The following is a 16379-nucleotide window of genomic DNA, read 5'->3' on the forward strand; positions in this document are numbered from 1 at the left end:
ATTTCTCTAGTTTAATTCGGAATGTAAATTTAGTTTTCAATAAATTTGTAATTCAAAAAGTATTAAAAATGTTTTGATATCTTTGTTACTATTTATATTAACTTTATAAAGAACATAATTTTAATGTACTTTGCAAAGATTAGGTCTATAAAATACGATAATTTTTTTCTTAAATACTATTTACGTGTTACTTATCACACTATAAGAAACAATGTACGTATGAAAGTCATGTAAATAATCTTAATTCGCCAGAGTATACACGATATACTAATAAAATAACGAATCAGCAACTTTCCTCTCTTCATTTAATCCCCACTCTCTCCTCGATGAGAGCCAGTCGGGCCACTGCACACGAGGCTCCGACAATCAGTCGCAGTCGAGTATATACACGGTTGCATAATCGTATCTCGACATACGTAGTCTCACAACGTAAACCAACGGTTCGTTAACGCTATTCTCTCTCGTCATTCTTTCATTGTATCCATCATGGACAACAGCCGAGTAGACGTATACGTGAATGAGGGAAGATTAATCGGCATCATTGAGGAAGCTGCCTATGGTGGTCACTACGTCGCCTTCCGAGGAATACCGTACGCGAAGCCGCCGGTAGGCGAGCTCAGATTCAAGGTGAATAACTTTCGCTACAGCCGCGCGTTCAACAGCGCTTAACTTCAATCTTGATTCGACCGATAGCTTCGTTTTATCTGTCTTTCTTACTCTCTTCTCTTTTGTATTTTTTCCGTTGAAATTTTTAAGTAACAAGTTGAGTTTTCAATAATTAAAAAAAAATGCCTATTATTTATCTCTCTGAATCGTTATATTTAATTAAATTATTCGACAAATTAGAATTAGTCGATCATTACCCTTTGGACTTTACACTTACGAAGCATGATATTCTGAAAACATTTAACACATTTATAGATAAATGTAAATATATGAAATCAAGTATAAAATTTAAATGTGTTGCGAAAAAAGGAATATTATAATGAGCGCTGATTCCTCAAGTTATAATTTAAATTTTAAATTGTTAATGAAGTCTGAAATTTTAAATAATCAATTCAAAGTATAGGAGATGTGTACATAAAAAAATAAAATAAAAAATAAATAAATAAACTTCGTCTTTGTTCTGGAATAAGAAAAATCTGCAAACTTTTCTCAAGATTTGTTATTGTAACATTACTAGAAAACTTTTATTAACATATCATCATTTCGCGGAAAAACTGACATTTCCATTAAAAAAGAAAAAAAATGCACAATTCTTCACATATTAACATTAAATTGCGACGGTACATTTTTAGATTCGAATAGATGCAACGATTTATTCCTAATTTTAATCTTTTTATTATAAGATTCGTATAACTAAAGCAAAAGCAAAAACACTAGAACTTAAGCAATATACGGTTCGATCAATCACAGCGTTCTTGTCGAGCTAATCCACTATTTTATGCTCGATTGTAATTGGTCGATTCATTTACTACCTAAGTTCTACTTAATCTTAAGGTTTTAGGCTTTAGGGCTCCCGGATCTCAAGGGCTTACACGATGTACGAGAAAAATTGTTTAAAAGTCGTCTAAAATTATCATAGTTCGAGTATACTATAATATAATTCAAAATATTTTACGCAGATATTTTATTACTTGTTATTGACTGTCGAGTTAAAAATTAATGTAGCCGATTATAATTCAAGAACTTTGTTTACACGCAATTATGAACTTCTGCCTTCTCGTCATAATTAATGATCCGCTCCTTGATGACGCGACGCAACATAAATACACGCGGCAAAACTTTGATAAATGAATAGTATAATATTCAGAATGAGAAACTATTCTCGAGATCTATATGTGTCAGATTGAGGAATTATTAATTTTCTTCACACATTCATGCACGCGGATAAACATGACAAATTATCAAATTTAGAAGAAATTAAAAAATTTCGGCTGCAATTGCATGCGTGCGAGATATTATTGTTAGGAAAAAAATATGAATCATGCCAGATTAATTCTAAATAAAGGCAACGTTTATCTATACAGGATCCGCTACCACCGGAAAGATGGTCCGGCGGCAGAGATGCTTCGAAACATGGAAACGTTGCTGTGCAATTTGATTTAATGACACGCCAAGTGATAGGCGATGAGGATTGCCTCTACCTGAACGTGTATACAACAGATATCGTGAAAAAACGACCAGTTATGGTGTGGATACATGGTGGTGCTTTTAGAATGGGTTCCGGTGATGCCGCCATGTACGGTCCTGATTATATTGTTCAGAAGGACGTCGTACTGGTCACGCTAAATTACAGACTAGGGGTTCTTGGTACGTTGCATGTTAGCTCGACACGAAATTGTGTAATACTTTGCGTCTCACGTTTATCAGAGTAAATTGTTTTTCTGCAAAACTTGTTTTTGCAAAAAAGTCATTTTGCGTGCTGACGTTCTTTTAAAAATAGTTTATATTTTAGAGATAGCTTGGTATGTTATGCGCACATATGATACGTACGTGCAGTAATATTTTATTTTATCACGTACAGTGGTGTTTAAATTTATCTTGTATTGTTAATATGTCTGTGTCATTCAAAGCAAAAATGTTTTTTAAAAGGAACCTTAAAGGATGAATATTATTATTAAATATATATAATTGATCATATACTTTTAATTTTTGTCAATTTACAAATAAAAGACGTATTCATGATTTTTAGGTTTCCTGAACCTCAATGATAAAGTAGCAACGGGTAATCAAGGTCTGAAGGATACGGTAATGGCATTACAATGGGTTCAGAAAAATATATCACAGTTTGGTGGAGATCCGAAAAATGTCACTATCTTTGGCGAAAGTGCTGGTGGAGTTATCGTGCATTATCTAACTCTGTCTCCGTTAGGCCAAGGTACAATTTACGAATTTTATTGATACACACTGATGTAAAATCCGCAAACTTTATTTAATATTCAAAGATTCTTTGGCTATTTTAAACTCAATTTTTCTTCAACAAAAACAAATGCTAATATATTCTAAAGCAAATGCTGATACCTAAGTCTCCCTTCTCTCTCTCTCTCTCTCTCTCTTTTTCTTTCTCTGTCTTTGCTTCAACAAAGTAGATAACTCCATTACTATAAAATCAATCTCGAGTAAAGTATGTTTTAAAAGAATTTCTATTTAAAATTTTAATTAAAATTTTGATGATAAATATAAATTAAAACTTAAAAATTTTTCAAAATACTTTTTTATAATAAAATTGTTTTTAATTTTAAAATAATCAAAGAATAATGATTAAAAGAATACTTAGAATGATATATCGGTTTAAATATTAAATATCATTAAATTGAAGGAAAGACAAAAAAAATTGATGACGATTAGTTAAAATGTATTAAACTAAATTTGACTGCATTTTACAGGATTATTTCATAAAGCGATATCGCAAAGCGGCGTTGCTACGAATCCTTGGGCATTGTCTGAATGGACGAACAAAACGATGAACAGAGGTTTTCAACTTGCCGAGAAACTTGGAAAAGCGACATCAAATCCAAAAGTCGCTTACGAGTTTCTTAAAAAAGTCGACGCGAAAAAACTCGTAGAAACTACGATACACTCTCTTCTCACAGAAGCAGTAAGTTTTTTAATATTTTATTACATTATATTTTCGTATAAGTGCAATTAATTATACGAACAGATAGTGTGAAATATTTTCATTAGCAACATGTTCTTTCAGGATCGTCTACAATTTCTTTTAATATTTACGCCCAGTTTAGATTACGAATCGCCGAATCCATTCTTTCCGGAACATCCAAGCACGTTAGTACGCCGCGGAGTTAAAGTGCCGTTCCTTTTAGGAAATACCGGCTGTGAAGGATCTTTTCTCATATGCAGTTCATTTTTCGGACGTAAGTGCCTTTGCGTTTGCAATTCTAGCCGTTGTATGCATGAATTTACTATCTATCATTTTTATATGATCTTTTAAAAATAATATTGATATCACTGATGTATAATATGTACGCATTAATATTAAACAAATGTTATGTAAATAATTATAAATATATTTGAATTTTTTACAAATAAGAATTTTAATTATGATTAAAAATGTATGCAGCAAGCATTTCGTTTTAAAATAATATTACGTTTTACATATGCTTTATACATTTGTTTAATTAAGTCTATGATAATCAAACATACATTGTTCATTTTGGTATATAATATCATCTAATGTTACATACATGCCATGTTTTTCTTAACGAGAGCCACATAAGAAAAATAATAGCTTCCTGCTCACTTTTTTCTCGTTAGTGAAATAAATTATTTTTTAGCATATATGTTACTAAAATATTATCCACGTGCTATACAACGCGCTTTGTGTAGTCATTAGTAGCAATAAAGTTTTGAAAATCGTTTCAGATATAAGCGAAAAAACTCTTAAAAAAGTCGATTCCGACTTCAAGAAGACTCTAATGGCCAACATTTTAAATGAACTACCAAAGATACCGATCACAGTCGAAGAATTACGATTTTTATATTTTGGTAATAAAGCGATATCAAAGGAAACTCTAATAAATTACGCTGATTTTCTGGGCGATGCCATGTTTTATCGCGGCACTACGGAAGTAGCCGACATCCAAATGAACTCTGGTGGTTACACGCCGACGTATTTGTATAAATTTACATATGACAGTAAAACTTACATCGCAAAACAAATAATGAACGTTTCGATTCCAGGTAATATCACTATTTCATTTAAAACCTCATAAAAGCTTTTAATCATCTAAGTAATACGTGTGCACTCATATCATGTTTTGAAGATATGTTAAATAACAATTCTGAGTTTATGATTGTGATATTAAAAAATCAAACGTGTATCAAACATTTAGAAATATTTCACTTGAAAAGACTAAAGGTTATTTTGCAGTATTTATGAACATTAAATGTTACTTTAAAGTGAAATAGTTAGTTTACGTTTTTAAAATTAATCTATCATATAATATTTGCAGGAGTGACTCATGGCGAAGATTTATTTTACTTATTCTATTCTCATCTGATGAAGACTTTAGATATGTCCCCACCTAAACCTAATTCGGAAGATTATAAAATGATAAATCGTTTAACGCAGATGTGGACAGATTTTGCTAAAACAGGGTATGATACATTTAATATTTCTGCGAATACGTTATGGAAATCTTAATTATGTATTAACAATTTATTACAAATTTACATTTATAGAGATCCAACGCCTGCTATTACGGATTTGACTCCGGTTAAATGGACCCCATTAAAGCACGGAAATATATACAATTATTTAAATATTGATATTAAACCTCGGATGGAAATCGTTCGTAAAGGAGAACAGCGCTGTGATTGGAAAAATATAAAACACAAGTTATGAGATTATATTTGTTAAAACGTTACTAATATTAAAATTATGTTCATAATTTTTACGATTGTATAAATACTAGTTTGTTGTATTGTAAAAATATCTTGTATTTACAATCATATTTATATAAAAAATTGTTTATAAAAAAAATAAGATAAGATAAAAATTATTGCTATTATATTCAGTATTGTTATAAAATTTACAATGTATAGACAGACATATTAATATTCTTGTCTATGTAAATTTTGAAATTGACTTTTATTACTGAAGATGTTATAAATTAAAATAATGGTTGAGATGTGCAATTAAATTATGGGACATTATTCGTTGTTTAATTTCGTAAAATAAACTTTACCTTTACATATTACTAATTTGAGATTTGTTTGCAAATGTAGTAAAAAATTGAAACTTGAGAAATTGTAACAAAACATCTTTATTTCGTTGAAAAGACAATTTAATTTTAAAAAAATTTATTGCTGAAGATGACTCGAAACAGAGTCGAAACGTACTGAATCCATTTGGAATAAACTCAAAAAAGAATATACGCACCAACATCAGCGACTCTCATTAGCCCCTTTTTTAATTCCATTTAATTTTAATTTATAATAAATTATAATAAATTGATGTTGCTTTTTATAGGCATTAATTATCATTTCTAAATATTCTCTCTCTTTATATCTATATGTATATTAAATGCATAGATTAATTCGGCATTTTTTACAAACTTAAATTTTATTTTTAAGTTAAATAATGTATATTTAATAATCAAAATAGTCTGAATTATTTTTTATAGATCCACTTTTTAAGCAACTGCCGAATTGCATTGTAAACAAAATCAATTCTCAAGTTATATTTTTCTCAGACATTACATTATCATAAAAACGATACAATATTGTGTTACATATTTTTTTTTAAAAGTAACTCAAATTCGTCTGAAATATATGATAAGAGTGTTATCTAAGCTGACTTGACCTATTGCATTACTAATCTTCTGTCTATTTCTTTGCTGACTCAAAAATAAAACTATAAATATTATCCAAAACTGAGACAATAAAAAAAAAACAGGCTAAATCTCACATTTGATAATTTTTTCTCTCTATCACACCTATAATTTGTTTGTATACAATCAGTCGGATATATAAAGATGTTATATTTTTGAAAACTTCAGTCTTGTTTAGAGAACCGAGATAGGCAAGTTATTTCCTAATCTCTTGTACGTACAAAACAATCAATTGAATGAAAATAATATCACAAAACTACTCCGATATATAAAGATAGATAACATGTTTTTTAAATTAGTTTTTATAATTTTATAGATAGATTTGCATTTACGATGCGTATTAAATATTGCAATGTTCCTACTTTAGGGACAACAATAAGAGGCACAACAAATGATACTGTTGCAATCGACATTCCCTTGAGTACACGCAAATGCAATCCGTAACGACAAAGCTGATTAATTATATTTTGCTAAATTAACATACACGATGTGAAGATTGCATCACTATTGCATCGAGAACGCAGATTACATGTTCCAATATCTCCGCTTTTAGAGAACACGACTCGGTTATTACCTTCGTCGCTATCAGTCAAGAATTAAAAGCAATCACCACACGACACATTCGTAACATCTTACTTAATACGCTCCGATGCACATCGTTTCTAATTGCGTTGCTTTAAAATAAAACTGTGCATCATGACATCACTACGTATGCTCGGAGAAAAATTCACAGTGATGGCAATTATAAAAGTGACAATTATACAAGTTATATATAGAATTAATTTATATACATAGTTCAAACAACTATTTTATAATACAAGTAAACGATAGAGTTGACAGTCGTGACTATTTCAGAATATACTAAAGATCTATTAATCCCTCTCTCTCATTTTACATAACCGGTATTAATAACTGAAATACCAGTCATATAAATAAAATAGAAATACGCTAAAAAAAGACGATAAAAAGAGAAATTATCATCGATGCGTTCATCGACTAATGCATATTTTAAGAACAAACATATTCTTGTGAATTATCTCTATTATTCTTTCAGCACATCTATCATGAGCAGAATAAAAGTACAAGTCACTGAGAGAAAACTGACCGATATTATCGAAGATGACTATAATATCTGTTACATTGCTTTTCATGAAATACCATACATCAAGTCTCCGATTGGTGAACTCAGATTTAAGATAAATGTAGTATTTGTTTTTAACGCGATAACAAATTCAACGAATCACAAAAAGATAATCTTTAGAATTAATCTTCCTTAAGATCAGAAAAAAAAGTATCTCAGTTTTCTTTATAGGTTTATATTCACAAATTAATTATAATAGCATAAGCTACAAAACTTGAAATATATATATATATATTTTTTTTTTCTTCTAAATATTGCATTGAATATAGTTTATAATTTTATATATTTCGGATTCGGTACTAACGGAACCACGGGTCAGTGATAAAAATGCCTCGAAGCACGGAAACATCACCGTTCAAATAAATCTATTCATGCGCGAAATTGAGGGCGACGGGGATTGCCTCTATTTAAAAGTATACACCACGAAAATCGAACCATCGGAAAAACGTCCGCTAATAGTATGGATACACTGTGGTGGTTTTTTGTAGGTTCCGATAATGTGCAGGTCGCATATAAGCTTTTAAAAACGAGTGACGTAAAAAAAAATTCATAGAAAATTTACAAATGTTATTGGCCGAAATAGTGAAGTTCTTTATTCGATTATATACTGTTCGAAATACGTGTCTATTTTAATTCATCTTTTTATCAAAAGAGATTACGTTTTAATCTATGCTTCCTACCCAGTCTGGATTACGAGACATCGAATCCACATTTCTCTGAAATTCTAAAGAAATATATAAGCCGTGAGATTCAAATGTCTTTCCTTTTAGGATTTAATAACGAAGGGGTGTTTTTATTACGTAGCCACTTTTTACGAAGGTAATATAGAAGAATTATATATTTTATCGCTTACATTAAATATATCTTCAATTGTTTCGCTTGTATTTCTTACAGACAATATGGTTCAGACAAAAATAATATAATTTTTGTTTATGCTGAACAAATATGTTAACAATATATAAAAAGTATTTTATAATATTTTAAGTTTTTTTATATAATATTAAAAAAATAAATTTTATAAATGTATCATTAAGTATTTACAATTACATGTAAATAACAAAACAAATATTTTATTTTCAAATAGCCTCAGCATTTATCATAGATTTTTTATATTGATCACAATCTAAAGGTTAATCAACAATGTGATCTTTTTGTTTTCTATTCTTTACTTTTTACCTCTTCGATTGATCGACAATCGTGGTACTTGTCACATATTTCTTGTCTCTTTCGGAATTCGTTAACTTTTATCTCGCTAATTTCCATAAAACCAATTTCGCACGGAAAAAAACAACCATGATTGAATTGACAAGGTGTTTAGTTAAGCAAATTTTGGTAAAAATAGATTTTCTTTTTATTATAATCAATTATTTTGGTATGCTACTAAAATATTTAGACGTGATAACTAGAAGAATTTGGTTAACAATTTCCGGTTGGATCTACACAATTTCTGGTACGTAGCACTTTGCGACATTTTACCACTACCATCAAATGGACGCGGTGGCGTTCTATTTCTCATAAAGAAAAAATTACACACAATAAAATAAATAACGTAGCATTAAAAGATTTTTCACCGATGTTTAAATAAAATAATTTCTCCTGCAAATCCCAAAATTTGGTTCAAAGACAAAAGCAAATAAGAGATATGTTAACAATACAATTTTTAATAAACTGTAAAAAAATTAATTCAAAAATCTGATGATTCGTTCTACAAGAATTCTGATTCGCTTCGAGCGGACATACTGGTTGAACGAAATTTGGTATTGAAATACCAAATTTCCAATTAACGCAACCAGATTTTTTCCGATGATAGCAATCAAAGTGAATATAAACTAATTTATCTGGTTACTTCAACATTTACAAGTAGTTTTAGCTCACTGATTATTATGTAGATTTCAATTCTGTGCTTAATAAGAAGAATTTATCTTTTCCTTAATTATATTTGTATAACTCCATAGGTTGATTTACATTTATAGTACATCGGGGAGCAATTCTTCATGCTCCTCGCACATCTTGGAATAACAAGATGCATAGAGTCTTCACAGTTGTGAAGAGCCATAAGAATGACACTGAAACTTTGTTATGTTACACTGTACGCATTATGTAACATGCATAACGTCATCACAGTGAATAAAGTTCAATTGAAACACCTAGCTTTCAATTTATCTTGCCTTGAAATGCTTGTTATCTTTCTCAGAGTGTATATCTACGGCGTATAAACCGGCTTGAATACAGTATAGACCGACAAACTCATCGATCTTGTTCATTCTTCTAACGCCTTCATCATCATGGATAGCGGCAAAATCGAAATACAAGTACATGAAGGAAAGTTAATTGGTACCACAGAAAAGGGTGTTTACGGCGACTACTATGTCGCCTTTCGAGGAATACCATATGCGAAACCGCCGGTCGGAGAGCTCAGATTCAAAGTAGGTACATAAAGTTGCATTATCGCAAACAGGTTTACAAGATTTCTTACAAATTTATTTAATTATCAAATAAATTAAATTAACTAATCGTTATTTTTCGCAACAAATTCTTTATAGTATTTGAAGAAGGGATTGACGTCATTGCTATAAAAGATGCATAATAGATTAGCTTCATTATTATTAAATTCTGATTATCAATATTGTGATATTAACTACTATTCCCGTTCAATTTAGAAATGTGTTTGAAGATAAAAAATTTATTCAACCTGCAGTTTAATAAATTTAATAATGTATATAAAATTACACAAGACTTTGTTGTGACTAAAAAAGAATCATTTAATGGGCTTAATCAATCAATTAATTAACTAATAATTTTTTTAGTATCTTAGAAAGATTTAAAAAAATACGAAGAATTATCACTGTGAGAAAATTATGATAAATAAAGACTACTGATAAAAGTGTTTATCAGTATATTAAATAATTATTACATAATCTATTTTTCATTATATATAAGGAAAGTTAAAAAAAATAATATTAAAAAATAGTAATAAAAATATATAAATGACTGAAATGAATCAATCACAATCATTGCGATATTAAAGCCCTTTTCTAAGCTGCCGTTGTTATTAGTGCGTACAATACAAGAAAATTAATTATTACAAAAATTTCAATCACTTGTACGTTTCGATCTTGTTATTGGATCGTAACGCATGTAACATGATATGAGAGTGTACTTGCGCGCGAATGCTATGACATCCTGTATATGAAAACATTTTACATATTTTATAGGATCCGGTACCAGCAGAACCATGGTCTGGTAGTAGAGACGCCTCGAAATATGGAAGCATGGCTGTTCAAATGAGCTTTTTAACACGTCAAGTTGAAGGCGATGAAGATTGCCTCTATTTAAATGTGTTTACCTCAAAAATTGAACCTGGGAAGAAGCGTACGGTAATGGTATGGATACACGGCGGTGGTTTTTCTGTGGGTTCCGGTGGTGCACTCATGTACGGACCCGATTACATCGTGCGAAAAGATGTAGTTTTGGTTACCTTGAATTATAGACTAGGTGCTTTAGGTAAGTTATTTGTTCCCATATGTAATGACTGTATTGTCATTTGTATCCTGTATTTTAATACAGCAAATGTTAGATTTGATTTATTGTAAGAATTATGTCTCTTAGATATACTTTTATTTTAGATCATACCATAGAAACGCTTTAAAAATATACTCTCGCAAAAAAAAATTATATCGATATCTGTATCTAATACGTTTACAATCTCATTTCTTTTTGCATGTAGGACTATTTATTTTGCGCCTCACATAAACAGTGATTAGAAACAAATTATAGCAAGATTTACTTCATTTCGATATAATCTACATTTACTTTTAATTAAGAATCAATTTTACAAAAACAATGCATTAATAATTTTAGGTTTTTTGAACCTCTACGATAAAGTGGCAACGGGTAATCAAGGTATAAAAGATGTAATCTTGGCATTAAAATGGGTTCAGAAAAATATATCACAGTTTGGTGGAGATCCAAAAAATGTCACTATCTTTGGCGAAAGTGCTGGCGGAGCCATGGTACATTGTCTAACTCTGACTCCATTAGCCAAAGGTATTATGTCGATGTAAATTTATTGATATATCACAATAATTTGAAATTCTTAAATTATCTCCTATCCTATTAATCATAAACTTATTCATAATTTAATTACAATTTTTTATCAACAGAACCATTCAAACACTAATATGTTCGAAAAATGAAAAGTTTCGCAAATGTATTAAATAAATAATATTCGTTCTTCTAGTTAATTTAAAATAAGAAATTTTTAGTTCATTTTAAATAAGAAATAAAACATTTTCTATTTGTAACTTTTAAAAGTTTAGTTCAAATTTCAATTGTAAAATAACTTCCTGAGAAAGAGAGAGAAAAAGGAAGAAAAAAAGAAATTTTCAGTACTGCAAGGTCGATCAAAATCATTAAGGGATCAATGTGATTACAAGAATTAAAATTGATATGAAAATATTTTATACATTACAAAAAATAAAAAAAGATTTTATGATGATAAATTAGAATTAATTTGTTACAACTGTTTTACAGATTTATTTCACAAAGCGATAGTACAAAGCGGTGTCATGAGAAATCCTTGGGCCTATACTGAACAACAATCACATTCGACAAATATAGGTTTCCGGCTTGCCGAGAAACTTGGAAAAGCAACCACAGATCCGAAAGTCGTTTACGAATTTCTCAAAACAATCGATGCGAAGAAGCTTATAGAGACTCAAGAAAAGTATTTTTCGACGGAAGAGGTAATTATTTAAACTTTTGATTGTAATTACACGAATGCAATAAATTACAATATGCAAGCTACAATACAAGTTATGCGAAAAAAATATACTTTTTTTCATCTTTGTTAATATCTTCTTCGCAGGAAACTCAACAGCGAAGCTCTCTGGAGAAAATAGTATGTTCATAAGATGTTTGCTTAAGTGTTGAGCATATATTTAATTAGAGTTTTAAAATATTTATTGAAGTGTTTATGAAAACCTAGATGTTCAAAAAATGTATGTTTTCGGAATGTTTACAAATGTTTAGGAAATGCTTTACTAAAAGTATTTTATGTTTTCAGAATGTGTTGCAAATGTTTGCAAACAGAATGTATTTTCATAAAAGACGTTTTGTAACGTTTTGTCTCTATCGGACAGTTGTGAACATTTCATAAACAATTCCATGTTTAAATTTCCATTTCATAAGTACTTCAATACATAATAAACATACTATTTTTGCCAGGGCGTGAGATTTACACCTACTTTGGATCACGAATCTTCGAATCCAGTTTTTCCGGGAGATATAACGAAGTTTATGAGCCGCGGGGTTGAGGTACCATTACTTATAGGTTTTACCAGTTGCGAGGGATCCTTGTTTGTATACAATAATATTAGCGGACGTGAGTTTTGTTTTTGTCTTCATTAAGTATATTAGTATTTATAGGCTTAAGTTTTCATAAAAAATTGTTCGGTTAAAAATAACATAACTTTGAGATTAAATGACGAAGCAAGTTTTTAAAAATTTTACGGATAAAGTTGTACGTAACTATATTCAGTTAGTAAAGTTTGATTAATTCATAATTTTTTCAGTACATATGTATATAAAAATCATAATTATGCGTCAGAACATTTTTAGTTGCAAAATAACGTTATCATACAATAGATAAGTTTATAATGTATTAAGATGTTAAAATTATAATCTTAACAAATATCAAATATAACATAGATGTAATGTTATATAACATATAACATGTCATATTCATGTTATATAGAATTACAGCAACCTTACATTCGCTGTTTACTGTAGTGTACTGTATGAGAAATGTGTATTTTAATATGCATTATCTATAATATGTAATTATCTCATTTTTTTTAACGGATTACGCTATTTAAAATATCATAAACAAAATTTTGACGACAGATTTTCTTTCATAAATATGTAAATATTATTTTGTAGCTTGAAGAAATATTCATTATTAAATTATTCATTACTGATTATGCAACAATTTATATAACGAATAGTATTAAAATATCTCTAAAATTATTTCAGACATAACTAAGGAAGAAATTCATAAAATCGATTCCGATTTCAAAATCGCCATACATCCAAACATTTTATCTATACTACCAAAGATATCAGTCACAGTCGAGGAATTGCGATCTTTATATTTTGAGGATAAAGCAATATCAGAGGAAACTATGGAAAATTACGTTAATTTTTTTAGTGACGAATTCTTCTGCCGTGGTACAATGGAAGTAGTGGATATTCAGACAAAGCTGAATCATAACAAACCGACATATCTATATAAATTTTCATACGAGTCTGATAATTCCCCTATAAAGAAAATATTTAATGTTAAGTCCAAAGGTATTGCCACTCGTAATTTAAAATTATCCAAAAATTAAAGGTGTGCGGATACTCGAAATTATGAGTACCCGAGCTTCGGGTCGAGTCGGGATTTTTTTTTTCGGGATCGGGTTGGGATCCGAAAGTTTGTAAATTTCGGGTACTCGAAATCAAGTGAGGACCCGAAATCGAGTCGGGTCCCGAAATCCTGTCGAAACCCGAAATTGAGACAAAATCCCAAAATTTTGTAAATTTTGAGTACTTGGATCTAAAATACGGTCAAAAAGCGACCATAGATCTAAATACCTTAAACACTGATGTGAGAAAAAAATTACAAAATTTTAATAATTATTTGTTTGAGTATTGCCCTAATCAAATTTTTTCCGAACGTAAATATATATTTATTTAGGAGTGACCATCAATTTAATTATCATTTTTTATTGAGTAAATACTTATGTACTGTAAATAAATATTTCATTGACAGTATTCAAATTTAGTAATTCAATATAAACGAAATGCCTTACGTAAATTTAGTAATTTTTTTCTCACATCAATGTATAAAGTATCTAAATGTTTGACCCAACTTTAGATCCGAGTACTTAAAATTTATAAAATTTTGGGATTCCGTTTCGATTTTGGGTCCTGACCCGATTTCAGGACCCGACTCGATTTCGGGTACCTTTGAGCAACTTTACAAACTTTCGGGTCCCGACCCAATCCCAAAAAAAATTCCTGACCCAACCCGAACCTGAAATCTCGGGTACCCGCACATCCCTACTAAAAATGTAAAAACTTTTTAATATTAGAGAATATAAATACATTTATAATGTAATTGTAATATAAAATAACTCAAAATGTTTCTAAATTTCTGACTGAAAAACAATTTCGTTTTATAATATTTATTATAGTTTAAAAAATTAATTGTCCATTTAAATATTTAGAAATTAATTTATCGGTTTAATTTAATTTAATGATTTAATAATCGGTTTAATAAAAATATTTTATAGGTGCGAGTCATGGCGAGGATCTGACATACTTGTTTTACTTTTCTATGATGAAAGATTTAGGTGTAACCGCACCAGCAATTGATTCGCAAGACGGAAAGATGATAAACCACTTAACACAAATGTGGACGGATTTTGCCAAAACAGGGTACGAGAAATTTAATGTTTTCTTTTCTCGCGAATATTTTAAGCGTGTTTTTGTAATCACAATATTTCTATTTTTTTTAAACATGTATATTAATGGTTAATTGTCAATGTGATTTAGGAATCCAACGCCTAATACAAACTCATGGTTACCGGTAACCGGTTCACAGGGAAAATACAATTATCTAAATATCGATGAAAATTCGCAAATGAATGTCTTCCGTAAAGGAGAAGAGAGTTGGAATTGGGAAGAGAAGAAAAATAAGTTACGGCACTAAAACTTTATCTATGTTAAGATAAAATTTTTTAATACTTTTTCCATTTACAATAAATATTCTCTAGTTCCTTTTCAAAGAAATTTTTTAGTTAACAAAATGTAGGCACTATTGTTTTGTTTTAAGTTCAGAGCCGGTTTTAGTTAATGGAAATATAAAGATTAATCTTTTCAAACTATGATTTATTAGAACAACAAAAAGTTTTTGCGAATTAAACTTAAAGGGATTGGAAAATGTTACAGTACTATCTATGGTAACAAATAGTAAACAAATAGTATAGGTCTTCAAATATAACTTTAATTAAATACCATTATAACTGAGGATTCTATGTTAATCCTCATGCTATTCTTCTCCGAGAGGGGAAGGTATCCATGATAGATTTCCTCATGTAAAACAAAAGTAGATACCTGTTTTCACGGAGTGCAGATTTTTCTTTTGAGGGTTTTTTTTAGAGAAAATTGAATTTAATATGACATAACTTTTATAAACACTATCTTGTATTTAGCTTTTTTACATTATAAAAACAACTCTACGTCAAAGAAAAAGATAATTATTTTATTATTCAAACAAGCATAATACGCATTCAATGAACATTAAAACTTGTGTTGAAAAAATTACATTTTTAAAATTATTCTTGAAAATTCGAAATTGGAAAAAAGTCATAATCAAAAAACTAATCTTACATAATAAAATACAATAATCATAAGAATTTTAATTACAATTAATTATTATGATTATCTAAACATAGCAGTATTTAATTTACAAAACAGGATTATTTTTTCAAAAAGAGATACCAAATTTTCAATAAGCAAAAACTTGGAGCTAGATTAAAAGAACAATGAAAAGAAATGAAATAAAAGAGGACGCGCATATACATACACTTGGCGCTTTTTCTTTGAAACGATAGTTTTGTACTGCTGTCACGCGTTTTGTAGTTTTAAATATTATGTATATTTTTTGACGTAAAATACATGAATTCAACTTAGCATGATTGTGAGGAAGTAATGATAAATCAACATGTAAATAAAAAAATGTGCCACTACCACTTCTATCGTTTTTATTCATAATTTACTTTGCTATGAATGACTGGTAAGTGAAATTATTAAACAGACTATTTTTTTAAATAATTGAT

At 29.3% G+C, this 16379-nt stretch overlaps 2 protein-coding genes across 5 annotated transcripts in view; one reads left to right on the forward strand and one right to left on the reverse strand.

The window, feature by feature from the left end:
* LOC105197902 (calcitonin receptor) overlaps positions 1-16379 on the reverse strand; it is a 114547-nt gene that overhangs the window by 40126 nt on the left and 58042 nt on the right. The gene's annotated exons all lie outside the window — the stretch shown is intronic.
* LOC120356855 lies at positions 352-15565 on the forward strand. Its single transcript, XM_039454166.1, has 17 exons — positions 352-627; positions 2031-2313; positions 2696-2881; positions 3390-3601; positions 3704-3875; positions 4384-4701; positions 4974-5118; positions 5203-5362; positions 9732-9920; positions 10710-10998; positions 11356-11541; positions 12028-12239; positions 12362-12394; positions 12721-12877; positions 13528-13845; positions 14832-14976; positions 15094-15565. Exons 1-17 carry the CDS (start codon positions 487-489, stop codon positions 15248-15250), a joined length of 3303 nt encoding a protein of 1100 aa, XP_039310100.1. The 5' UTR covers positions 352-486; the 3' UTR covers positions 15251-15565.

Source organism: Solenopsis invicta, chromosome 10 (genome assembly GCF_016802725.1).
Source record: "Solenopsis invicta isolate M01_SB chromosome 10, UNIL_Sinv_3.0, whole genome shotgun sequence".
In the NCBI taxonomy this organism is placed as follows: Eukaryota; Metazoa; Arthropoda; class Insecta; order Hymenoptera; family Formicidae; genus Solenopsis; species Solenopsis invicta.

Coding starts and splice junctions, on each gene's coding strand:
- LOC120356855 (XM_039454166.1), top strand. CDS start 487: ATGGACAACAGCCGAGTAGACGTATACGTGAATGAGGGAAGATTAATC. Junction 2,882..3,389: donor TCTGTCTCCGTTAGGCCAAG/GTACAATTTACG, acceptor TGCATTTTACAG/GATTATTTCATAAAGCGATA. Junction 5,363..9,731: donor AAAATATAAAACACAAGTTA/TGAGATTATATT, acceptor AATACAGTATAG/ACCGACAAACTCATCGATCT.